General features: G+C 40.1%; 5 protein-coding genes and 1 long non-coding RNA gene across 10 annotated transcripts in view; 3 read left to right on the plus strand and 3 right to left on the minus strand.

Annotated features, from left to right (window-relative positions):
- The first annotated feature begins 122 nt into the window (after positions 1-122).
- Positions 123-2,646, plus strand: Poc1 (Proteome of centrioles 1). Of its 2 annotated transcripts, none has more exons than XM_046621135.2 (6): positions 123-260; positions 405-770; positions 855-1,065; positions 1,262-1,461; positions 1,571-1,891; positions 1,992-2,646. In XM_046621135.2, exons 1-6 carry the CDS (start codon positions 138-140, stop codon positions 2,307-2,309), a joined length of 1,539 nt encoding a protein of 512 aa, XP_046477091.1. In that variant the 5' UTR covers positions 123-137; the 3' UTR covers positions 2,310-2,646. The 2 variants fall into 2 exon arrangements, with proteins under 2 accessions (XP_046477091.1, XP_046477092.1); XM_046621136.2 differs by having other exon boundaries at positions 196-260; positions 410-770.
- A 117-nt stretch (positions 2,647-2,763) lies between these two features.
- Atox1 (Antioxidant 1 copper chaperone) lies at positions 2,764-3,593 on the minus strand. Its single transcript, XM_046621147.1, has 3 exons — positions 3,333-3,593; positions 3,163-3,238; positions 2,764-3,067 (listed from the first exon to the last, which is right to left on the minus strand). The coding sequence occupies exons 1-3, from the start codon at positions 3,342-3,344 to the stop codon at positions 2,937-2,939; spliced, it is 219 nt and encodes a 72-aa protein (XP_046477103.1). The 5' UTR covers positions 3,345-3,593; the 3' UTR covers positions 2,764-2,936.
- A 4,766-nt stretch (positions 3,594-8,359) lies between these two features.
- LOC124216545 (uncharacterized) lies at positions 8,360-16,868 on the minus strand. Of its 3 annotated transcripts, XM_046621139.2 has the most exons (6): positions 16,677-16,868; positions 16,530-16,608; positions 16,176-16,316; positions 12,537-12,816; positions 10,726-11,199; positions 8,360-9,823 (listed from the first exon to the last, which is right to left on the minus strand). In XM_046621139.2, exons 4-6 carry the CDS (start codon positions 12,776-12,778, stop codon positions 9,355-9,357), a joined length of 1,185 nt encoding a protein of 394 aa, XP_046477095.1. In that variant the 5' UTR covers positions 12,779-12,816; positions 16,176-16,316; positions 16,530-16,608; positions 16,677-16,868; the 3' UTR covers positions 8,360-9,354. The 3 variants fall into 3 exon arrangements, with proteins under 3 accessions (XP_046477095.1, XP_046477094.1, XP_046477093.1); XM_046621138.2 differs by having other exon boundaries at positions 16,530-16,866; XM_046621137.2 differs by lacking the exon at positions 16,530-16,608 and having other exon boundaries at positions 16,677-16,862.
- Positions 13,336-15,301, plus strand: Pvf1 (PDGF- and VEGF-related factor 1). Its single transcript, XM_069135403.1, has 4 exons — positions 13,336-13,345; positions 13,440-13,759; positions 13,844-14,028; positions 15,133-15,301. Exons 1-4 carry the CDS (start codon positions 13,336-13,338, stop codon positions 15,299-15,301), a joined length of 684 nt encoding a protein of 227 aa, XP_068991504.1.
- A 1,134-nt stretch (positions 16,869-18,002) lies between the features above and the next one.
- Hipk (Homeodomain interacting protein kinase) overlaps positions 18,003-25,363 on the plus strand; it is a 123,408-nt gene continuing 116,047 nt past the window's right edge. The window contains exon 1 of one of the 2 annotated variants that reach the window (XM_046621119.2): positions 18,003-18,279. The gene's annotated coding sequence lies outside the window, so the exon portion shown is untranslated. The remainder of the gene's footprint in view (positions 18,280-25,363) is intronic. The other variant, XM_046621120.2, reaches the window with a different exon arrangement.
- LOC124216552 (uncharacterized) lies at positions 19,118-25,094 on the minus strand. The gene is made up of 3 exons (XR_006882631.2): positions 25,022-25,094; positions 21,794-22,042; positions 19,118-21,572 (listed from the first exon to the last, which is right to left on the minus strand). It is a non-coding gene; the product is annotated as an uncharacterized lncRNA (long non-coding RNA).

Genomic DNA, 25,363 nt, shown 5'->3' on the forward strand with positions numbered 1-25,363 from the left:
ACAATATCCCGAATATTATACCTCATCCATCCTCCCTAGACACGACATATTAAAAAATCAACACAGTTCGAAATCGATAAAATTTTGTACTCTCGCGCCGTTTTCAGCGCCGGTAGGTGCGCGACTAGTCAAACCGGATGCCTGCGACTCGCCTAGTCAGTCATTTAATCAGCGTAGTCCAAATTATTCGGTTTCAATTTTCAAATTGTGACAACCACAGGCGGGAATACGGACACACCGTACAACATTGCACAAAACAGGTATGCGAGTACTTTACCGGTAATCAACGGCCATCCATTTTGCCTGAAGCCATTGAGATTCCTACCGTCAAATGCCGATAAATATTTCCCGCATCTGTTCAGTGACATTATCGTAAACCGATTTTTAAACTCGCATAATTCAAGGTTAGGCCGAGCAACGCGATGGCGCAAAAAGCCTGCGACCCGACGGTGGAGCGGCATTTCAAAGGACACAAGAACGGAATCACTGGTCTTTGCTTCCATCCTGGTACTCACCAGATCGCGTCCAGCAGTTTGGACCACACGCTGATGGTTTGGAACTTCAACGAGAGGGTGCGAGCTTTCAGATTCCTGGCTCACAAGGACATCGTCCTGGACACGGCATACGCTCCTTCGGGAGAAATCGTTGTCAGTGCTTCCAGGGATCGCTCGGTCAGACTCTGGATACCAACTATCAGAGGCGAGTCTCTGGACTTCAGAGGGCACATGGGCGCCGTCAGATCAGTCAGATTTAGTCCAGATGGTGAGAAGGTGAGGGAAAGTAGACAAAAATTGCTTGATCTTTATAATTCTACTTTGAATTTGAATGTTTGGTATTTTATTCCGTTTCCATAGCTGGTCACTGCGTCAGACGATAAAAGTGTCAAACTGTGGATGGTCTGTAGAAGAAGGTTCCTGATGTCCTTTACAGAACATAAGAACTGGGTGAGATCTGCAAAATTTTCACCCGATGGAAGGCTTGTCGTTTCATGCAGCGATGATAAAACAATTAAGCTGTGGGATGTGGTCAGTGGAAAATGTGTAAAAACGTTTAATGAAGTAAAAGGTATGTGTACGTCTGTGTACTTGATATTTATTTTTAACCCTTCACGGTCGCACTGAGTCATTTTTATCCCCAGAAATCATAGATTTATTACGGAACAACAAATAAGTGCGACCGCGAAGGGTTAAGAAGTCTGATTAAGAATGGACAGTTGTGTATTCATAACGCTATTGCCTAAGAATACAATTCATCTTTCTAGGGCCAGCGCTTGATGTTGAATTTCATCCCAGTGGAGCTGCTTTAGGATCAGCAAACATTGGCGGCTGTGTTAAACTCTACGACTTACGAACAGCTTGTTTGCAGCAGCATTACGTAGCACACAGTGGCCAAGTGAACAAGGCAACATTTCATCCAAATGGAAATTTTATCCTCACAGCGTCAGATGACTCCACAATGAAGGTACAGTGATTTTGAAGCTAAGGATTAAAGATATTATACATTATCAATGGAGTTTCCCTTAGAACATGAACTTTCATTTCTCTTGGGTAATCGAGTTTTCATATTCCAGGTTCTAGACTTACTTGAGGGTCGGCCGATTTACACCCTCAAAGCACATAGCGGTGGCGTGACAACTGCAGCCTTTTCGCTGAATGGTGATTTCTTCGCATCAGGCGGATCTGACCGCCAACTTCTGGTATGGAAATCGAATTTCGACAGGGATGACAATGCCCGAAAAACTCCTCGACAACTGATATCGCCAGGGGCTAAATTGAAGCTGAATATGAAACAGGGCGAGAGCGATGTATCGAAGATAGAGGAGGACAAGAACAGAACGATAACAGACGATGAAAAGGAAAAATTAGAAGTAGATGAAGACAGGGATGAAGAGGTTTAATGTCTTGAGTCCAAAATTAGTCATCTGTCAGCAGCTTCCAAGGGACCAGCATCGTGATATAGACGTTAAAATCGAATTATCCGTAATTTTTCAGTATGGAACCGAATCTATGGCGGAATTTGACTCCGGGGATTCAGATGGCTGCTGCAAAGGACCCCTTCGCGATATTCCCGGGGGACGAGTCGACGTCGAAGTGATAAATATGCGAAATCAAAGACCGATGGAAAGAGGACACATCGCTAAATTTCCACCTTATCAGCATAGTACTTGTTCTGCAAGTGAATTGCCAAACCAGAGTCACACGGTTGTAGAAGCACTTAGCGGACAAGTTGAATCGCTGAGGAGTACGATTGTCCTAATGGAAGAGAGGCTTGGCATGGTCGAGAGAGAGCTTGAAAACTTGATTGTATGAATTTTTTAATATTAACGAGTAGTAATAAGTACCGATGAGTCTCATCTTCCTGAATTTCGAATTTGGAATGAATTCCGTATATGTTTAGTTTGACAGGCAGAACGCGACTTAAACGGGGTGTTGGGGCTTTAACAATTTGATTGAAATTTACTTATTTTATGTTTTGCTACCTTTTCACTCACAATACTAAATCTATTTTTATATCCAACTTTATTAATTATGATATGATAATGCTTAGGCGAACTTGGAGGCTTTTCTTTCAATCGTACCTTAAGGTTTTTATGAGGTGATAGGTGAGATTGTAGCGAGTGAATCCCAAATTGAAGTTATGCCATATAATGAAAACGCTAGTCTTCCGCTATTTATTTTTTGTGTTTACACACATGTGATGATATTTATTTTATTACCATTATTCTTAACATTAGAATATACACAATAAAAATATGCGCAAAAATGGAGAGAAAATCTTGTATTGTTAGTAAAAGGTACATGTATACGATTACAAAGTTACAAAACTGTTAGTTAATTGAAAGTGGCTATTCAAAAAGAACCAAAAAAGCATAAAGAAGAAAGAAAATTACGAACAAATATCAGGGATATCTGTTAAATGATCGATTTGTTTAACGTTCATTTTTTAGTACCGAGATAAGTACAGGGTTTTCCGGTTTTCTTCAGGTAGCCCAATATCTCGTCTGATGAGAGCGGTGTCGTGACGAAAACCTTCTTCCCTGGCAGATCAATCTTCACGTTTTCGATGCCTGGAAAATTATATTTCCAGAGAACTTACTCAATGATAGTTATGTACGACGTCTATGCCGTTAAGGTACAAAAAGGTTATGTTTCACCAACGTACCAGCTTTGTTGCCAAGAACCCGTTCGACGGCACCAGAACAACCGGAACAGGTCATCTCGACGTTGAATTCGTGTACCTGACGAAAGGGGGGAAAAATGATTAACGTGGAAAGCAATGATGGAGCGAAACAGGGCTAACTTTAGGTAAATTTGACGTTTCTTGTGCCTCACCTGCGACCCCATTGCCACGTTCACGAATTTACAAATTTAAATACTGCGGGAAAAGATAGAGAGGTACTGAATAGAGGCGGGTATGCAGTGTTCGATAATTACATGCGCGAGATATTTTACACTGACTGGTGTCGATTATTGGAAAAAAGAATATCTAATTAGCCTCTTATCATCTCTTTTCTAAAGATGAGGGAGATTATTATAATATCCTTATCGTGTTGGTGTACAAAGTCAAATGTTACGCTGTTTCATTTTTATTCTATTTTTTTGTCACGTGTCAATCTGACGTTTGTGTACTTACCTTTATATTGTAGTTCAGTCATTTTTCGTACGGTGTCACTAGTAGTTTGCCAAAAAGCGTCACTTGACAACGATTTTGTGAACTATATTTGCCGTCAATCCCGTCCAGTCACGTCCAGCATTGATATTATTGATACACATTACACCGTAAAATACGTTCATTCGCCAATTCAAATTTATCGTAAAGTAATTCATAAAACGATCGTTGAATCGAAGCAAAAGCTGCCGCACCTGTTCGATTTATTTTGAGAAACCGTTGCTTCCTTATCACGAATTCCGAAAATCCGTGTACATGTTTTAAAACAGCGAGACATAGATTTAACAATTTTTGAAAGGATATAATCACAATCATCAAATTCTTTCCAATCTATTGTATTGGTTAATTGTTTATTTTCGCCTTGTTCCAAGCCGAAACCCACTCTAATTACCCTAATTTATTTTTTAAGGGATACCTGCACGCGGCTTTCCGGCACTTCGTCATCAGCTTCAGAAATGGTCAGAATTGGATCGATGCCTCCGTGTTGCCGTAACGATTACGGAAAATCCGGGAGTCGGACACGGATTTGTGCGACAAAACACAAGTAAAAGAACGCGTGTAACGACTTACTCACTCATGGATCGTGAGTCGATCCTCCACTCTGTACCTGATTGCGAGTTAGTCGGGTCCGAGACTCGAACAAGTCGCAGACCCGTTTCGCGAGCTCTGGAAGAAGCTTCGGTTCCGCGAGGCGCAGCCTTATTTGAACAAGTTATTCGTCAACTGTCAATCGCCTTGCGAAAGAGTCAAGAGACGATAGAATTAGCGAAGAAAGTGGAACGCAATGTCGCGCCGACAAAATTTCATCGATAACTGGACGCTTCTGACGTTGGCAATGACTTTGGCCCTGAGCGGGAGAATTGCCGACGGCCAGGTAGACGATGCTAGGATTGTCTACCCCGACGGCTACAGGGATTCAACCGGGCTGGGATCCACCATCGGTGGAAACACTACTCTTGAGGTAATTATCACGCTGTTTGTCGACGTTATTATTTTAGTTCGACAGATGCGTTATTTTTCACTCTTATGGGCATGGCAATGCGTTTGAAACTTATGGCTTCCACCGATGCCAATAATGCATTCATTTAATGTATTTACATGCACTTATCTGCACTGACGTATTCGAGAGCAAGGTAATATAAGCACGTCGCGCAGAATATTCAATATCCAGTAGTAGGTTCATGTATACATCCCTGCATCACAATTTTTGCAAAGATTATTATTATCGAGGCAATGTTATTGCGTAAAGATCGTCGCGAGACGATCAGGTTAAAAGATTTCAAACCGACTTACAATTAGTTTCATTGTCAGATTCTATAGAACTCTGTTCCAGTTCTGAACCAATTAATCTAAATTCATTCAATCTCATACTGTATCCAGATCAGCTTTTTCCACCTATATTTTTTCTAAGCAAACTTACGAATTCTTTCCCGCGTTTTAATCACCTGTTGCGCAAATATAAATAATCGCTGCAAAACCGAGGGGATATTCACTCTTGAAATCAGCTGTACACCCTAGTTTGAAATCAGTCAGAAGTCGCTTGAAACGAGAAAGAAATCACAGAATAGCGCTGAAATCAAATGAAATCGACTAAAAACTGGTGGAATGGGTATCAAAATCGCCTTGAAATCATAACGAAATCACTCAAGATCATCTGAAGTTATCCGGAATCATTTGAAATCGTTATGAGTCATGAAATCACTTACACACTAAAAGTCTGAGTAAACAGTTCCTCGGGGAAAACGAGCAGCACAGCCGAACAAGTGTGATATATTTCATTGGGAATTGGCAATAAAAAAATTGAAGACATATGTTGAACAAAGAGCAGGTGTTTTTCAATATTACAATTGACAGAAACTTATATGAACTTGAGATGAAGAATCTAACGAGACCTCGAGGTATCAGGTGGTTTGAATAATTCATGACTATATTGCTCGGCGGGTTACCCTGTAACAGTTTTCTTAAACTTTTATTTCTATTTTTATTTTCGTTCGTCGGAATCGATTTTGTAATCGTCACCTTCTGCCGCCTCCGTGTTCCGTACCTTTGATAGACCGTTGTTTATCGCTACTTATACGTACAGACAAGGTCGTGAAAGTTCGTATCGACTCAGAGAATCGATCATAATTCAGCTCTCCGAGTAGCTATAGAAACGTTTCTAAGATAGTCAACCTGACTTGCTAACGTGGCTCGAAAGTAACGTGAATTTTTGTACCGTCATAGGAAATAATCTATGATTCAAGAATTAATTAATAACATTCAAGAAAACTGTACGGGCAGTCCCGATCTGTAATTGATTGTTGCTTCAACTTGTTACTCAACTTGGGTCCCTTATGCGGCGATAGAAAATTACGGCGGAATAACTTGACCTCAAATAATCTTACAAAAATTCTTATTCGTTTTCTGCTGATCCCAACTAACGTAGTTATTTGCACGCATACCGTATAAAATAGGTCAAGAAATCCTCCGACGTGTTTCTCTTTCCTTCGTGATTCACCAAGAGAATTTCCCGTTTCGTAAAGTGTGTGATGTGTGCATCATCATATGCACAAACGGTTGAGGGAATCCTGCGACCTCATAATATCGTCATCGTTATCGTCACCGTGAATACGTCAAGCTTGAATGCCAGATTTCTATAGGGTATGTAAAAGGTGTAATCTGCAATTTTGCGAATACCAATAAACAAGGCGATAATTTTTTTAACGAGGAAAACAAACCTGCTGCCAATATGCGAGTCACGACGGAATGCGGTCTTCGATCGTGCCGGACGTTCCCTAATTGTTTTTTCCCCTTCTAGTGGCTTAGTTTTTGTTTAGAAATTTTTTGCCGTCTTTTTCAAATTACTTTCATTGTGCACGCTTATTTATAATGATTACAGATTCACACCGAGTGCAAAGAACGCAACGAATTCGTTTCGGCCTCGAGAATCCTAAAGCGGCTAATCATTCTCGTTTACATTCAATTTATATACACAATGCAGCACAATTGCTTTATTGTACATTCCGTGCATTGCTTTTGTAATCGTTAATTCACGTCTCGCGGTTACCGATTTATCAAACTTATACGTCATATATACGCTGGGGAAACGTAACTTGAAGATTACAATCTACTTGGGATTTCCTCGAGCCAGACATTTCGTAATCATTTTTCGAGGCTCAAATCTGAGGTTTGCCAGTTTTGTTTACAAGTTTTTGAAATCCTCTGCGTTTCATGCTTTTGATCGAATTCGCAGAATATTTTCTCTTCGTGCCAGAAACGATATATTAAAAATAATTATATTATAAGATGTAGTAAAATCATTGTCAGTACTATATAGGTATATGAAATTTTTTAATTAGTTACATAGCTAAATTTAAATATCGAGATAAACTGTGCAGAGCAAGTAAAAATAAAAGATACATTATTTATGGGATACTTTTCGAGAGTGCTTATAAAACTATTTCACGGAAGCCAGAATTTGTCGATCGTTATGTAGCGGTGTATAGTATTATATTTTGTCGAATCATCGATGAAACTAATAAAAAAATCGATGTCACATACTTCTGTAATATGAATAACGACAATAAACGGTGAAAGGAAACGAGTTTTCAAGAATATCGCGCGGTATTTACCGCACGTTCAAAGGACGTAAATTTTTGCGATTTACAAGTAGCGAACAAACACGCAGATATCTATACCCTCGATGATTCACACACCTTAGGTAAACGATGGCGAGAAAAGAATCATCTCACGCAAGTTCTCTACCAACAAGTGCAGTCGGCCGACGATGAATTTCAATTAAAGTTCAAGTTGCCGATTTACAGAATTTTTGTTGATTTTTCTCAACACTGACGAAAAAACATATCAATTGGTGACACAACGAGGTGGAAAAACTGGGTGCTTAAAAATTCATTGATGCAAATCGGAGAGGCGCTTCGTCGTGGTTTGACGACCTTTTCGTTTCACCCGCTCTTACTCATGCGATTGTAAAAAATTTATTCACGCACACGTCCTGCTGCATGCTGCAGGTAGAATTTCGTCCTCATCCATGATTCAGAATCAGAATGTTCGCTGCTGGGTTGTAATAAATATCGTTGAGTTTGCTTCTAACATACGTCGAAACCGGTGCGGAGCTATAAATATACCGTTTAGTAGCGCGATTTCCAGTTATTTACCGTTTTTTCTTCGTTTTTATCTCCCCCTATTCTAGTTTAATCTGTACAATTTATCTGAGATATCACGCAATCAATTTCCAGGTCTGAATCATTCCTCGGAATTTTTTACCTTCGATTTTTTCTTTCCTGTGACTCATTGGTTCAATTAATGTTCGGAAATTCTTGAGTAATTTACGAATATTGAATCACTTCGTAATTTGATTTTCACAAATAATATGGTAGAAATTTAAACTCGCCTCAAACACTCTTCTACCTCGCCTATAATGAACTTTTTTGTCATAGAATAATAACTAATGAATTAAAAAATATCAACAAATCTAATTTAAATTTCCTTATCTACTAATTTTTCAGACGGAGCTCAGACTGGCCCGAGAATTCAACGAGATTCAAACTTTAGAGGACTTTCTCAATAAAATTCAAGGCGTACCGGAAGGAGAGAATCTTGGCGTCCCATCGCTGTCAAGTGAGTATATTAACACGAATATCAATAATAATAATAACAACACACGTATAATATTGCATAAATCTTTATTTGAATATTTGTAAATTGCTTCGCGTTACAGCACATATCACAGAAACTTTATTCTCGTTATATAAGAATCATCGTAGGTATACTGTATAAGTAAATAATAATAAGTAATATAGATATTTAACACGGATATTAAGATAATAATAATAATAAACAAGATTATTGCAGGGTGTATATAGATATATTTATATTTATATGTATTTATGTATGTTGTATGCGTATACTTTGATATATTTCATTAGGATATATATTGGGTATATTAAAAATAATAATAGTTTATTGCCTCGCGGTAAAAAAATAAAATAGAAATTCATCCTAACAACTGTAACGAGATCATTTCACAGTATTGCATGGTATAAAACAAATACAGGGTATAAGTATAATTGCTGAATCGAACGGACAGCTAACTGATAAATAAAAATCCAACAGAAAATAAAGTATATTATTAAAAAAAAAATCGCTGACCCAGTCCGCGCATAGAATGAAACTCAATCAAGGGAACGTCGGACAAATATATTGTGAAATAGAAGCTCAATGTTTGTAACAAATAATAGAAAAGAAAGAGAACGCTCCCAGCGTTATTATATTGCTCCCAGCTCCATATAAATATTGCGATGTATTGCTCAAATTTAGCAACTTCCATATTGTGATTGTGATGAAAGCAGAATGTAGATAAAGAACCGAAGATGAAATTCGCGCGATGATTAAATTATCTCCTTCATGATATGAACAAGAGAACACAAACATCGAGTATAAAATGTTCTAATTATTCTGCACCGATATTTCATATCGATAATCACCTCAGAGGTTTTGAATCTGCGAACGAACATTGACCGCATTTCGAGCAAACAATCGTAACAAAAGAAGAAAAAACAATAATAATACAAAATATCTTTCAATCACGTTTTGACAAAGTATATGTGAAAAAGCGAAAGAAGATGAAGTAAAATCCATCCGCCGACGAACAGAATCGAAAATAGATCCCAGGATCGGGTTCGCCGTTCACACGAATTCCGAGCCGGTGTCGACGAATCCACAGGGCGCATTGAACTCCTGATTCAAGCTGCGCCTGCACCTCGAGCTGCCCTGATAAATGATTAGGTGAATGAGATAGTTGAATACGAATCGAGCGCCGCAGTTATGGGGAAGTTGTTCTTCGCGGAGCGGGCGGTCGTATAAATCGGCAAATACGAGTCTACCCTCGCGGTTGTACTGAGGAGTGCGAAGCGCGGCCTCCGCCCTCCGAACGGAAATCTCGGCGTTGAAATTCTCCAAGAAACGGTCGCGCTGCGCAACGAAGTCGTCCTCCTCGTTCTCCGCCGAAAAATAGCCGCCGAAGTTGCAGTTTATGTTCGGGACGAGCTTGCTGCTGATCTCTGTGATCTCGACGAGTGTTGGCAGCAGCGTTCGATCCTGGCCATCGGTCTCTATCGAATGAACAGCCTCTTGGTGCGCCAGATCACCGACCTCCCTGGTGAAAAAAGGCGAATTATTATCTGCGATTTTCTTTAAGTGTTTGTTAAGTGAGAAAACAGTTGCGGTTTTTTAAAAAAATTTTTTTTTCCCTCAGATTTCACGGTCTTTAATTGGATGACATTAGAATTGATTGCATTTTGCGTACGTCAATCGTTGAGGAAATGGGTATCAGTTTTTGTAGAATATCTTAGAATTTATATCGTTTAGAGAAACAATTGACTAATATTTGTTTATTCTCTTTAAAAGGATCAATTACCGAGACAAGGCGAGTTCAAAAATATTTGACAGATTATTTAAATTCACAAAAATCGTACGGAAAAGATTAGGAAAAATCTTTGAACACAGACCTATTATCTGTTAGGTCAATTAAGGTAGATTCCAGAATAGTATTTCATACTTTCCCTCCAGACATTCGGAATCTTATACAGAGAATAATTCCAAAAACCTGATATTCATCTGCGTAATTCTATGAAAAAGAATTTCTCTGTCTTCGTAACTGTAGATTTTCACAAAAGTTGTAAGAACTTGCAATGTGTTAGTCTACAATCGTCTATACGTGAAACTATAACTGTTCCTATTTCTCCATATATTTTCTTACAATAATACAAGATTTCACGGACTGTCATTGTCATTTATACGGCCTGCAGATTTGCTACTTTCTCTCAATATCTGTTGCAGAAAACTGTCGATTATCCTAATTTATTACTCTCCGTATATAAGGAGGAACTCATATTATACTCTTTTGCAAAAATTTACTGAGTTCGATTTCACTTTCTTTTTTTTTCTTTAAGCAGTTGATTTTATCTACATTCTGTTGTAGATGATTGGTAAATATTGTAATTCTTCGTAAATATTTCATCGAATTGTCAATTACTTCTGTATATGAATTATTTTTACCACGGTTCCTCCTCGTCTAGGATTTCATTGCTGACGAGTGAATATGCGATCTGCAGCTGGCTCTGCCTCCGCCACTTCTGGAGCCCGGCTCCCCGCTTAGCCGACTTCTTCGAGAACTCGATCTGACCACTGGCCTCGACGTACTTGACCCCGGATCGCGACTCGAGAACGTCGAAGGCCCATTCGTCGGCCGTTATCCTGCGCGACGAGGGTCGCTCTTCGGTCCGCATCCTCCGGATGCTCGCCTCGATTTCCTCCACTCTGGTTGGCGCCACATCCAAGGCGAAGAGCCTCGTCAGATCGTTTTCATTTAGCTCCCACGGCCCGTCACTCTCTTCGACTTTCTTCACCACGTTGTTGTTTTCTGGGTCCAAAACCAGCGGCTCACCATCGCTAATCGAAAGGCCCTCGAAATTCAGACGACAGTTCGATGTTATCGCGTAATTGTCCGCCGCGTTGTCACGGTGAAGTTTCCTGCAACAGTGAAAAACAGAATCGATCAACTTGTAAGCTTGCAACCTGAATTTCGTTAAATTCAGTCCCAAAATGGGTATTGCACACTGAGAAATCGCATATGGTACAGTGACGAATTTGCAGGATTTGCAAATGCTAACTACAACCATAGTACAGTACAATTTTCTGTATATCATACGGTACATTATGAAAAATTGTGGTGTCAAAATTGACCAAAATTGCCCACCGCGGACTATTACGAGAGTACAATTTTCATTGCAATAAATCCAAAAATTCCGTATCAGATGATGTTAGACTGACATCGAATTACAGTCTCTAAAAGTCCGTACAGCACTTTTCATACAGTGTACAAGACTGATCTTTATGCCATATGGCATTATACAAGACGTGAATTTTTAGTATATATACTATTATGTACCTTTTTCCCCGCGCCTGACTTTTCAGCATTACTGCAAAATGCTTTTTTTTTTCAATTTTCAAACCCTCGTCCGAGGCGCTAGGTTCAATTTAAACCCGTCAAGAAGGTTTTCGCTGGTGTTAGTCAGTCATGGATGTGTGGATTTGTCCCCCGTTTGGTCATCTGCATATGCAGATTGGCACTTGGGCTCGGCCACAGAGAGAGAGAGAGAAGAGAGAGAGCAAGATAGGAGGGGTCGGTGTTCTCAGTATAGCGTAAGATTGTACAACCAGACGTAGTAAAATAAAACTCGACAAACGGTATATCAAGACGGCGTATAATATGCCCGTCCATAGTATTAAGGTACAGTACGAGCGTTAGTTCGTAGTACGGGGATCCTTGGACCCGGAGTTTAAAGTCAAGGTCAAAAAAATCTGGCAAACTACCCAACGCTAATGTATACGTGTTATACATCACTATGCCATGGTGGAAAACACATTACAGACCAAGCCGATGGCCGGTGACCCCCTAGCTAGTTTAGCCTCCAGCTTCCTCTCCTGATTCTCCTTCTCCTCCCCCTCCTTGTTTAATCGAATGCCAAACTTGTCCGTGCAAGTAAACGCGAAATCGATCGAACCCGCGAGCGTCCAAATTGATCGTGACCACATTTTCAAATAGTACAGACAATATTTGCGCCCAGGAAATGGGGTTTATCACCAAAAATTCCCTCGGCATGATACTTGATTACAGATAATCTAAATGCAAGCACAGTTCGAACTTGAGAAGAATATACCGTTCGGACTGCGCAGTCGTCGACGAAAACAACGTTTGGTTTCAACTACCGGGTTGCTACAAATATTCAAACACCAAACGATGTTGTATCGTTGACAGGCTGCGGAACACGGGCGCGAAAAATCGACCGTCACCACCATGAACTGACCTTGCGACCTGGGATTTCCTATAGCTGATGCCGGACGCCGATTCGATGGAGCTGAATATGTGTCTGGACGTGATTTTGTGGGCCTTCATGAAAGCCGCGACGTTTTCGCGGCCGCTAATCGTACGTCCGAACCAGTCGAGGACGACGTTGTGGGCTAGATGGTCCTCGAGGCCGGGGGCAAGTCCGTCAACCAGGGAGAAGTAGCTGTTGGCGAAGGAAATCGCCTGAGCTTGATCTTCCATCCTGACAATATCGGTCTATTGACCCCTCCTGGCCAGCTCTGCGGCGCGATTTAGACGAGTGATTAGAATAACGGACTAGACTGCGACTCGATTTATTTGCTCCCAGAAACCGGCGACGATCACAAGACGGACAACGACGGTCAGCGTGCAGGGAAATTTTACAAGGGATGCGGAAAATCGAGGACCCGTTAACCACAAACCATCCCTCATCCACTTATCGTATAAGGGCGCTCTTCTCCTCCTCGTTTTTATATCGCGAACCAGTCCCAAATCCCTGCAACTATTGACTCCTACAGGATGAGGTAGAGTTCTCGTTAGGTAACAATCGCCGGTTGATATCCCTCCGTCTCTTCTCCTCCTCACGCACCGTACAAACCGACTACTCCACTCTCGGACGTACTATGACCACGGTTTTACTCCAGCTCCTCTCCCCCTCTCTACCTCCTCATCGCGGTTTCTTCTCCCTCTTCCTCCTTCCTCTCCGTGTCGTATACTATACTCGCAGCTTTTTGTACCACTCCGCAAGGCGAAGCGGACCACGGTATATTTGCCCGTGAATGAAGAAGCGTCTGTCCTGCGAAATGAATGAGAGAGAGAGAGAGAGAGAAAGAGACAGAAATGATTACCCCAAATCACGTCTAATTCACAAACTTCTTCGCAGACCGGTTCAACGTCGGGGACGAACGAGCGAACGTCGAGATACCGAAGCAGGCGACTTGCACCCCGAAGGAGCAGCCCGTACTCCTGAAGAGGTCCACCATAAACACCAAGTACTTTCCCTCCTGCACGTGGGTACCGAGGTGCTCCGGGTGCTGCGGACATCCCGAGTTCTCTTGCCAACCGACCGAAACCGTCGCGAGGAACTTTCAGGTAATTGCCGTCGAGTACGACATACAGAAGCACATGAGGTACAAGAGCAAGGAGACCGTCGTCATCGAGGAGCACACGAAGTGCAGGTGTGGTTGCACCCGGAAGGCCAAGGTAAGGCAGTAGGTTTTCGAACACCCTTGTTGTTTTCCATCCCGGTAAGTTCATTGGTTAATCCATTCGATCCGCTTCTTGCAGGACTGCAACGAGAAGCAATCTTACATTGCTGCCGAGTGTCGCTGCGAGTGTACGAACACTGACGAGGAGTCCAAGTGCCTGAACGAGAGCGCGATCAGGCGCTGGAACCCTGAAACGTGCACTTGCGCCTGCCTCGGAATCTACGAATGCACAAACGGAATGTACTACGATCACAACATATGCAGGTGCGTCAGAAGCCGCTGATGATTATTCTCAGGGAAATTTCGGCACGCTGCTGCAACACAGAACTTTATTTTTCTGGCTATCCGTAACTCTTTCTATGCAGTATTTTTTTTTCTCATTTTTATGTTGCTCGTGGTGTGAATAAATCCGTTTCCTTATCCGAACTGTGTGCTTGTGAACTTGTAGTGGCTTTGGCTAACGCGTTATGTGGTGAAGGAAAGTGCGGCAGTAAAGAATCGCTAACACATATATCTTGGGAAAAGGTTCTTTCTTCTAAACGTTATGCACCTTCTTCATCTACTTCTTGTCCCGATTGGTAATAAAAACTCCTTCTGACTCCACCTCCTTCTGAAGTAAGTATAATCTCTTCCTCTCATTATTACCATCACCATTAGCGTTGTTGTTATTATTATTATTATGAGGAGAGTAATAACTTCGGCGAAGCTTTTAGCGGCGATGTTGCGTCGCTGCGTTGTTTTGGTAATTGATTTTCTTCCCTTGTAAGTTGTTCCCATTAACACGGTCTGCGGATGACCTGCATTGTAGACGCTCCTCTGCAAGTTCGTAATACCGAGATTACCGCTCTACCTGCTCGCCTGCATCTGAGCACCGTAGTTAATGCTGAATGCACATTCATTGTCCAAAGAACGAGTAAAGCAAACTCGATTCCGAAGAGATTGCGCGACGACGGCCCGTGCGCGATTTACAACATGGATGGAGGCACCCTGGTATTCTCAGTGTTTTGCAACGTAGAAGGACTCGAGTTTGAACGTTCTCGCGGATTCCCCTCGGGTGCAACGTGCCCTTGATGACGGCGAAATCGTGACTCGTCACAATTGGCTGAGGATTAGAGGAGAAAAACCCGACGTTTTTACTCTTCGCGAAGAAAGGCAGTAAAAATGAACGGGAATAACATTGGCAATTAGTTGTTGGGGTTTGGGAATGGTATTATACGGAGTTGTGGCTAACAATAAGGTGCGAGTCCATCGGTCCGACGAGTGTCCTCATTTCCAATCGATGAAAATTCTTCCTTCACTAAGCAGAAAGAAGAATTGCAATCCATTCACGAAGAACATCATTACGTTTTTACCCTGACGTGATTTCAGCTGTAGAAGATTTCTCCTGAGGAATCACAATGACGACAACGGTCAGCAGAACAGGCGAACCTATCCTAGGTACGATTTACCAGATTCATCGGCTGTTGGACAGTCTCCTGTTATCTACACCATTGACGCTAATGATCCAAGACGCAGGCATAAAGAGGATCCTGAATAACGTTATACACCTGCTCACTTGGGAAGATGATCTGGCTTCCTCAGCACGACAGAGATGGAAAAGAAGGAATGACGAATAAAGACTGTTCTATTATCCCATGATTGTACTCTTCCCCTCACCAATGATGACCAACCTCAATAATTAGAGAAGGCGAGAAAAGCTGAGATAACCATTCCTGTCGATAATAAGTATCATATTTATTATTATTAGTTGAAATGAATTGATATTTCTAGACCAAAATTTGTTCACATTTTAGTAGAAGAGACATATTTTTGCCTTATTTATGAAAAGTTTCTTTTTAAATCTGATAGTTTAGAACCAAACTTAATTGTAAGACCTAAACCTTCTTAAGGCACAAATTTCATGGTACTTTTTCGTCTATTCTTCTTTCGGGTCATATGATCCTGAATTTCATTACTAGACTCTAAGGGAGAAGTGATAGGGTTTTGAGCAGCTGTAGTAAGGGAGTATCATTCCCTATGTGATAAAGATCGGATAAGAGATTTTGTTTTAAACAAATTGACAAAGCGATATATTTTTCTATACGCTTCTGAACGTAATATACATGTATTTAATAAACATATGTCCAGAATAGGATACAAATCTCTATTTTACAGATAAAATTCATGTGGTCAATGCTACAATTCGTAAATTATTGCGCACAACATTGAGTTTGCTACTCATGAAACACCGAATACACATATTGGTCTATACGGATTATAAAACATTTATAACGAATCATTAGTCAACAATAACATTTTACTACGCGAGATCGACATTTCTTGTTAGGACAAGAAATGACTAAACAAACACAAAGTATCTATAGAACAGGGTCCGACACCAATGCTAAGTGCCCAAGTATTTATCTAGTTACCCTCCGGGATACTAATCGATGTCTGTAGCTCCTCCTTCTGCTTCTCTTGCAGTTGCAAGTTCAGTTTTACGATCGACTTGTTTAGCCTCAAGAGTAGACTATGTGAATTGTTCACAGATTCGATTGTACTCGCTATAGATTCTGGAACAAAGAACAGGTTTTGCTGAAAAATTCAGGGTGGTTCAGTAGATTTTTTTTTGTTTCTTATATCATGAAGAAAGTAAAAATGCATGTTGAGGTTATGTCTGAAGAATTCACGATCGAATTTATGACAGTTGCATGCATGTCAGAGAGAATTAGTGATTAGATAAATTGGAGCCATTCGTGAATTTGATACAAGCGATATGCCCTCACCGATCGACGTCGCGATATCTTTGATCACAGACTCCGTAGATATCCTACTCTTTTTTGTTTCACTCATTTTTTGCACCGCCTAGATTGATACCTCTGACAATTACACATTGGCTAATTCGACAGTGACTAGATTCGAGAGGAACTTACAGGGAGCTGAGAAACAATTTTCACTCCGTTTTTCCGTTGACATCCATTAACACACGCAAGTTGCCATACGTATTCAAGTTTGAGGTTCTTTGAAATGGCGGGAAAATCTTTAGCGGCGGCCATTACCTGACTCTCTTGGTCATACTGCGTTCAGTTGCTACAATAATCAGTCGATCGAATCGACTTTTTTACGGGTAAAAAAAAAATCTTATCAAGTTTCAAGCTTCTTTTATTACCGCAAGATTTCATTCTATATCGATCTCTGTTTTGTACAAACGTATTAGATTAAATTCGCTTGGAATTCGACCTTCGTTTGACTAGCGACGTTACGTGAAAAAAAGTGAAGATCCAAAGACGAAGCTCCGAAGGCTACCGCAGTTGTAGTCGAACTCCGATCAGATGGCGCCTTTTCCATCTATTCCGTTCTCATCAAGGCGTCGAGGCGTTCACATATATCAAGATTTTTTTTCTAAAAATAAATTATGAACGCTCAAGTTTACGTCTGGTGTGTAAATACGTAGAGGCAGAGCATCCTACTTCGTGTCTGCGATTTTTCAGTAGCGAACGACCTTCCAGAATAAGTTTTTCAACGCAAATCGTCGTACATCAGGCTGCGTGGAGATACTACAGATTAGTTGGTTTCCGAGTACTATAAATAAATGTTGAAGAATTGGGAGAATTCAAGCGATATTGAACATCGAAGGTATAAAATTAGCACTACTATGGATAGTTTGTACAGATATTGGTGCCAGGCTTGCACACCTAACCCGACAAGTGTTTATTATTCGTCTGTTGTTGACGTTCGGGAAGTTTACAGGCGTTCGAAGGCATTCGCGGGAGGAACGACGTGCGAGTACTTGGACCCAAGTTGAACAGAGACAGCGTTAGCATTCTATTAGCTGGTCAGTCTAATTCGGAACTTCAACACGAGTAGAAATCACGCAGTCTTTCGTCCCTGTTCCCGCAGTGTGGTGAAAATTATAAATCATAATTCGAGATAACTAAAAACGTTCTAAAATCCGTATTAGCTGCGGTCGAAAAGAGAGACAGAAGGGCATGTATCGTCCTGACGTCATTACAGAGGCCTGGGGAGTTACTAGGGAGTTTGACGAGAGCGCCACTAGCGATTAAAATGAGAACCGAAAGTCAAAGCGGTGATAAACAAAAGAGTGACAAATAAATTTATCCCGCCTAAAAGTGATCGATCGTCGATTGTTTTCTACGCGTTCTTCAATTTTTTCGTTGCTATTTTTCAGTCGGGATGCAGAGTTCGAATCGGAAGAATCAATCGTTAGCGCCGGTAAGTGCACGTTGACGATTATCAACGTTGTTATTGTTTTCGCGTTATTTCCAAGGGTCGATTATTCCATGCTTCCGAGTTTGTTTACAAAATAACCGTCGGATCTTAGTTTAGCTTCGAGAATTCATCAGGAACAAAGCGTTCCGATACTTCTAATCCGCGTCTTTTCTCCTTGCCTTCGTGCGTACTGTGTTTGTTTGTGCATTGGGTGTTGTGCGTGATTTTCACCGTAAAAAATAGCCGATTTGTATCTCAAAGCCTATTTCATGTGCGACGAGAAAAACGGTCGCCGGATCTCCAAATGTAAGTAATCCAATTAATTACACTAACATTGATTTGATTTGTATTTTCTTATGATCTTATATCATTACTGTTATACTTCTCTTAACCTTTTAACATCGGGACTGCTCGATATATCGACCAGCAGTCAGGTTGGGGACTTCGAATAAGAAATTCATTGAATTTATTTATAAATTTCCTGTCTAATACCAGGTCGATTTTAATGTAAAATTTCCCTTAAAATCACTTGAAACCGCTGATAATTGCTTGAAGTCTACGACTGTTGAAATTAGTATCGTTATAAACGCAACGAAGGAATGCGAAGAAAATTACTGTTTTGCAATGTGAGAATATCTTTGAAAGAGTTAAGTTTGGAAAATATGAATATATTTCGCTTCATTACGGTTAACCGAAAATATATACAATATTCCTAGACATCCATCGTCGTTATGATAATATTACCAACTTCATCCTTCATCTATCAAAACCCAATCATGAATTACTTAGAATTCGACTAGAAATCGTAGAAATTGCTCGAAATTACTGACAACATCGTGAGAATTAAAATCATCTAAAAGGAGTATTGAAATTGTTTCCTAAAATTGCGTGAAATCATAAAAATCTTTTGTATTCGCGAGTCACTAAATCTGTAAGTGCAAATAGCACCTCGACTTTCGCGCAGTTTCGATTCTCCGCTTTTACTACGGGATTGAAGTTAAATAACGTTAAAGTAACGAAATATTGCAAAAAAATCATTAATTAGAAATTTGACAATGGCTTTTAAGATGTTAAGTTTATAGATTTCGAGATTTCTTTTGTTTAATTACGGTTTATCGAATTTCATATCCTAACAATATAGAACAACTATTTTTCCTGAAAATACATTTTGTCACGTTATCGTGACCAACTTCAATCTCATTTTTTAGCCTAGGTATACGTATATCGTACGAAGCTTACGTGCGTCTTCTTCCCCCGAATATGATTTTTGTCCGCGGCTGTACCGCATCTCGCGTAGCCCGGTAGTCGTTCCGGATCCACCCTGCAGCAGCTCAGAAGCAGAAGCAGAGCCGTTGTGCCGACACGAGAAACACGGTTATTGCCCAGGCAGTAAATAAGATCCCCGGCGAGTCGAGGATCAGCTCCTCCTTGCCTTCGGCGCGGTCCAGTTTTCCTCTCCTCTCTTCTCCTCGTCTCCTCGTCTTCTTGACCGTAAGGTGTAATCTTCTAAGACGGCCATCGCCTGCCTTATATTACTATACGTAATATGTACACATATACATAGGTATACCATCGTTAATCTTCTATTGTATAAATTACCGACGAAACTAGTTTCGGATATTTATCCTCCTTCTATAGCTTCTTCTTCTTATTCGAGTCCCTCGCGCTCCTTTCTCGTCCCGATTCTGATCCTGTGTTACAGAAATTATTAAACGCACTCGTGTCCAGTAGCTTCCGTCTTTCAATGCTTGATGTATATATTGTGCGACATGAGAGGCTCGAGCTTCGTTTTTTAGTATTTATATAATATAAATAAAAAGTTATATAATACCAGGAGACGGGAAGCAGAGATTAGAATTTGATTAATTATTGGGAGAAATCGATTAGGAATTATTACATATGTACATATGGTTTCTGTACGATATTACACGAGTGTTTGATCCACATGTAAGGAGAAATTCTATCAATTTAGCGTTACAAGTATAAGTGTATACAATACACGCCTGAAACTTGGCAACCTAACAATCACCGCTGTAACTTAACTATAGCAATGCGATTAGCATCAATCGAATAAAAAAACAAAAACATCTATTACAAATAAAAATCAGGCGTAAATTTTATAGACCTAGAAAATAAAATTCGCCCGAAAATTTTACATACGTTATTTTTACATCTCATCGTATCGTATAATATAGGAGTAAGAAAAGAGAAAATAAAGAAATAGCTAGCTTGAAGAAGCCGAAATTTATTCTTTTTCTATTTTGTGAATATAAACCGCTGCAAATTACGAAACGAGCAAATAACGACGAACCTGAAATCCTGATCTAATCTTTCACCACGTGATATGCAGCTAGTCACGCGTTCCTCGTTTCTTCTCTCGATTTCCTCTTTGCCTCGATTCAAGTACGCTACTCGGTAGCCTAAGCTCCTGATCGTGGCGCCGCTTCTTCGTCTTCTTTAAATCGTTGTCGTCGCGGTTCGGGATATTTGCCCCGGATGTTGTTCTACTTATTTTCTTCGCCTTGTTTTCTCTCTTCATTTTCAGTTTGCTCGTTTCTTTATTTCATTTTTTCCCTTTCGTTGCGCCGTTTGTCGACAATCTATTATTTCTATCACCTTCGAGCGGCACGATCATCCGCACTTCCATTATTCCGTATTGCGCCGGATCTTATCCGATCATTAATCTCGATTGGCGTCATCGGGTTCTCTTTTTTCTTTTCTCTTTTCTCTTGTTGCAGTTCTTCTCCTACAGCAGTGAAGCACGTTTCTGAATTTTACAATCCCGAACTCGTTTCGCAAGCTTCCTGATTACTCATTGAGCGTTCCTCCTTCATCTTATTCTTCTTCTTTTTCTTCTCCTTCTTCTTCTGCTTCCTTTTCTTCGTCGGAAACCCCCATTTTCATGAATGACCGCGTATGTCAACATACTTATATCAGCACAATAATTTTGCAGTATTTTTTTTTTTTTTTTTTTGCACTAGCGTAATAAACGTAGAAAGTTTAATAATTTCTTATCCTCTTTTTCGTTTTCTACACTTGATCCTGGTGTCAAAAATTTCCATCGCACACGAAAAATGCACCAGATAGAGAGGTGAAAAATTATACAGAGAATACAAAATGACTCGCTGTATAAGCCTAGTCCTTTAGTTTAAAAAAAAAAAATTGTTTTGCCTTTTTTTTTTGGTTTTTCTTCCTTGTTACGAAAACTCTAAAATCAACCAATAACTATATTATTACCTACAATATCTGGAAGATAAAAATTCGCGACGATTAATATGTACAAGAATAGATTATAAAACAAAAAAGTGAACAAAACTCCTCCCCAAAGTAACGAGAGAAATATGATGATGGCTTTTTGGTTTCTCAGCAATGGGCGCGGGCTCTATATACTTTAAGTATAGGGCTTACCTCCTCGAAGAATTCTGTAATAGCTCTCAGCCTGCTCCGTGCGCGTGTGTATATGTAGGCATCGGCATTATAGGGTACAAGTTTTCTTCAATGGTGACGTCATCGTTCGAACATGGCCAACATGGACCATCTCTCTCTCTCTCTCCAATATTGTACTTACACATGTGATAACTTACGGATACTTCGGGTTCCTATACACATCGTATACAATTCTATACATCTATATACGTATATATATACATATATATGTGGTGTGTAAATGACGCTCCGCTGCAACTGCAGCGTAGCATCGTATTACGCACATCCTATACATGTTTTCTATGGGCTGATGACCTTTACCTATTTAACTAGGCCAGTGATATAAGCTTCGGGTGCGTGTATATATATAAAAATATACTAAAATATACTATACCTATTTATTTATATATTCATGGATTCACGCATCGTGCTGAATTGGATTAGAGAGGATGCGCAGGATGCGATGCTCTCTCTCTCTCCTCTCTCCTTCTTATTCATAGATGTAAGGTCGGTGTGATATTGTTTTTTGAGGCTTTTTTCGCTCTTTTCGTTGTCTTTATTCTCTCCATCTCTCCCTATTACTCTTTATGGGAATGCGCGTTTTCTCAACAGAGAAAACGAAATTTATCGTATCTTACTGATTCTGAAAAGGAGAAAAAGATATCTTGAGAACCACTTTGAATGTATAATTCTTTTTATAAATTGTAGAATTAAAAATTCCACAGTACTTATAGTATAAGGCTGTCTGCAGTGAATTTTCTTCTTTATCTTAATTTCTATCTCCGATCACACCTTGAAACTTTCTAATTTGATACGAGAAGGAAAAAAAATTGGTAATTTTTTTTCTTTTCATCCCAGGCAGGTATATTACGACTGATTATCCCGGGACTTAAACTCGACAGATTCTCGGTCTGGTGGTATTACCAAAGGATTAACAACAAACATCGATGGTTGATGTAACGCGTATATATGTACCTACATGTATTGGAATGATACACGTATTCGGCGCAGGAGGCGAGTGGTGATTTGTGATTGTATTCGTATAGCTGTAGTGGAGAAGTGGATGATGGTATAAGCCGATTACGCCGCCTGCCTGCAGGTTATTTTATTCAAGCCAAACTTATAATAAAACGGCTGAACGCCGCCGCTCCGCGTCGTCTCCGTAATCTAATCGCTGCCTGCTTTGCTTCTTTCCAGGTATGCACAAGTTTCCAACCCGCGCGTACTAATGCGTGTGTGTGTGTGTGTGTGTGTGTGTGTGTGTTACACTACCCGAGTCGCGAGGTTCGACTTATTTTTCCCTGAATTTATACCGGGTATAGTGTGTATACATAACATACTCGCAGCTTTTTATATTATACTCATATCGATCATACACCTATACACGATACGGTTGAAATAGGAATTGTTGTCGATTTACGTAAACAGAAAATTAGAATTATCTAGTATAGCAAATTCATTGCTTATTTTCACTTCCTTTGGTTTAAATTATATTTAAACAAAAAAAAACAAAAAAAAATCAAACAACAACAACAACAACAATAATAATATTAATAACAACAACATTGTTGTGTGATCGTACAACATCTGCAGAGAATATAACGAAATTCGAATTGTTCTAATATATTCTTATTTTATTTGTTTATTTTTTGTTTCTGATCCGCATATGAAGTGAGGGTATTTCTCCGGATAAAAAATTTGTGTAAAATTTATAACATCGAGGGTATTATTTTTCGTACGTATAAATCGTACACCCGCAGCTATATACCACATACATTATATTTCCCACTGATCCCGAGTTACGTGCTGTGCAACAGCAGCTACATGTATTTCATATCCAAGCATACCGCGAACCCGGGTGTCGAACAGACAATGCACTACTAGACCTCAGCTCCCATTCTCTCTCCCTCTCTCTCTTTTCTATTTGCCCGCGGCTGCAGCGACGCGGCAATATGGCGGATGGATGCTGCTTGCCGCCGCCGCCGCCGCTGCTGTAAAAGTAATAAACGAACGACTCGAAGAGCGAGTCACTAGACCCATGCTGTTCTCCTGTATACCGAGAGAAGAACCGCCTCCAGCCAGACCCACGCAAGTTTTAGAAAATTGACAACGAGACAGAGAAAATTCCCCGTACAACTACACAATCCAAACAATAATTCATATCAATTGTGTTCTCGATTCTCTCTTCGTTTCTCTAATTCTCTGAATACGCAATAATATACCGCAGGTATAATAAATAAAATTGTGATAGAATTTTCAATATTATATACCTCGAGATGGCAGATTCAAAATTCTTTTTATAAATTTCGCAAATAATAATAATAATAATAATACGTATTGATATGTGAAGAAGAAAAGTTGCATAGGATATTGTATTCATCGGAGAGGATCTAGTAGTTGGCCGCGAGTGGAAAGGGGGTTGGCGCGAGGGGGAGGAGGGGGAAAAATAACCTAGCGTTTCAATCGAAAGTTGAACGACCTCTATAGCATCATCGCAGCGCGCATCCCGCGGTATATACAGTAACACACACGACGCAGGGCTCGCTGTTGCTGTTGCTGTTGCTGTTCCTTTGCGATCTCTTCCTCTCTCGCTCACGAAGTAGCGGTAGGAGAAGAATTTTACGGGAGGAGGCTCTGCTTGCTCCTCTCCGAGAAATAGAGAGAGGGAGAGAGAGGAGAGTCGCATCGTCTCCTCGAACGACCGACCGTCCGAGTGTACGTCACTCACGCGATGCATGCGATACTGATGCTGATGCTCTCGACGCTCGTGGAATACTTCTTTCCGCTGTCGCCGAGTGGTTCCAATAAACAATGGATTCCGTGAAACCGCTCTTTCTCGCGGGTGAGAAGATAAGAGAATAGAAAAGTGAGATTGATAGATAGATGAACAGACGGATAATGATTTATTATGCCCCTGGCAATATCTTGGCCAACATGGACTGTAAACAAAAGCGCAGGCGAAGAGTAAACTGAATAAGTATGTAAGTGAAATGAAGAGTGGATCAACAGATGATAACTAAATAGGTAGATAATTAGACGAAATAACGAAGGGGGTGAGTAACAAATTAGGAGTAGAAAATTAATGAAGGAATATTTTTTTTTAATATTTATCTTGCGCAGTTGTTCGTGAAATAGTCAGGGAATGGTCGGGATAGTTTTTTCTTCTGAAGGGAAAAAATTAAGGGACCGTATGTTTGTTTGGAGACGGTTAGGGAAGTATCGAAATTTAATAGTTGTTTTCATTGTTCAAGAACGAATTAAGTCGGAAAATTTTTAGGGCAAAGCCGGCATTTTCCTTTTTATTTTTTTTTCTTTTGTCATCTTACAATTAGTTAGGGAATTATTGGGGAACGGTCAGGGAAGTCGGAGAAAATTAGTTTTACGATAAATAATGAATCATACATGTATCATTAATTATAGCTTACTGAGAAAATGATTGAACATGGTATTTATACGTGTCGTTTATTGCTATGCGCTTGTTTTGGTGTATCGTTTGGCTCTTTTTGATATTTCGAAAAAGTTAAAAGTACTGGACGAACCTTACGGACTATTCTCCATCGACCGTGATTATAGCCAACTGTTCGTCTTCTCGAAAATAGTATGACGAATATTGTAAGCTTACCCTGGTTCTTGAATCCCGTTTCCTCCTCCGTGCGGCATTATTCCCAGGTACACAAAACCAAGTCCGAATCATGACTCGACTGGACTGGACGTTACATACATTCGTAACCTGTAGGCCTGACGTTGAGAAAATAAAAATAAAAGGAAATAAAAACAATAATAATGTACATACGTACAACAGGTTGTCTGCAAGTCGTGTATAATTTATTTAATAAAACATGGCGGTACATAGGCGAGAAATTTATTTCTTCGCATGATCGGTATGTATACATATATAATGTGTACATATACGTAAATGCGTAGTGTTATTATAACGAATTATCTAATTATATACCCGTTGCCG

This window comes from Neodiprion pinetum, chromosome 4 (assembly GCF_021155775.2).
Source record: "Neodiprion pinetum isolate iyNeoPine1 chromosome 4, iyNeoPine1.2, whole genome shotgun sequence".
Lineage (NCBI taxonomy): Eukaryota > Metazoa > Arthropoda > Insecta > Hymenoptera > Diprionidae > Neodiprion > Neodiprion pinetum.

What these genes read in the sequence shown, in the direction of transcription:
- Poc1 (XM_046621135.2), top strand. Translation starts at nt 138, where the DNA reads ATGCCTGCGACTCGCCTAGTCAGTCATTTAATCAGCGTAGTCCAAATT. An exon ending in AACGTTTAATGAAGTAAAAG is followed by an intron (nt 1,066 to 1,261) that starts GTATGTGTACGT and finishes TCATCTTTCTAG; the next exon opens with GGCCAGCGCTTGATGTTGAA. An exon ending in ATGAAGACAGGGATGAAGAG is followed by an intron (nt 1,892 to 1,991) that starts GTTTAATGTCTT and finishes GTAATTTTTCAG; the next exon opens with TATGGAACCGAATCTATGGC.
- Atox1 (XM_046621147.1), bottom strand. An exon ending in GGTTCTTGGCAACAAAGCTG is followed by an intron (nt 3,068 to 3,162) that starts GTACGTTGGTGA and finishes ATAATTTTCCAG; the next exon opens with GCATCGAAAACGTGAAGATT.
- LOC124216545 (XM_046621139.2), bottom strand. Translation starts at nt 12,778, where the DNA reads ATGGAAGATCAAGCTCAGGCGATTTCCTTCGCCAACAGCTACTTCTCC. An exon ending in AGGAAATCCCAGGTCGCAAG is followed by an intron (nt 11,200 to 12,536) that starts GTCAGTTCATGG and finishes TCACTGTTGCAG; the next exon opens with GAAACTTCACCGTGACAACG. An exon ending in CTAGACGAGGAGGAACCGTG is followed by an intron (nt 9,824 to 10,725) that starts GTAAAAATAATT and finishes TTTTTTCACCAG; the next exon opens with GGAGGTCGGTGATCTGGCGC.
- Pvf1 (XM_069135403.1), top strand. An exon ending in GTTGCACCCGGAAGGCCAAG is followed by an intron (nt 13,760 to 13,843) that starts GTAAGGCAGTAG and finishes CGCTTCTTGCAG; the next exon opens with GACTGCAACGAGAAGCAATC. An exon ending in TACGATCACAACATATGCAG is followed by an intron (nt 14,029 to 15,132) that starts GTGCGTCAGAAG and finishes ACGTGATTTCAG; the next exon opens with CTGTAGAAGATTTCTCCTGA.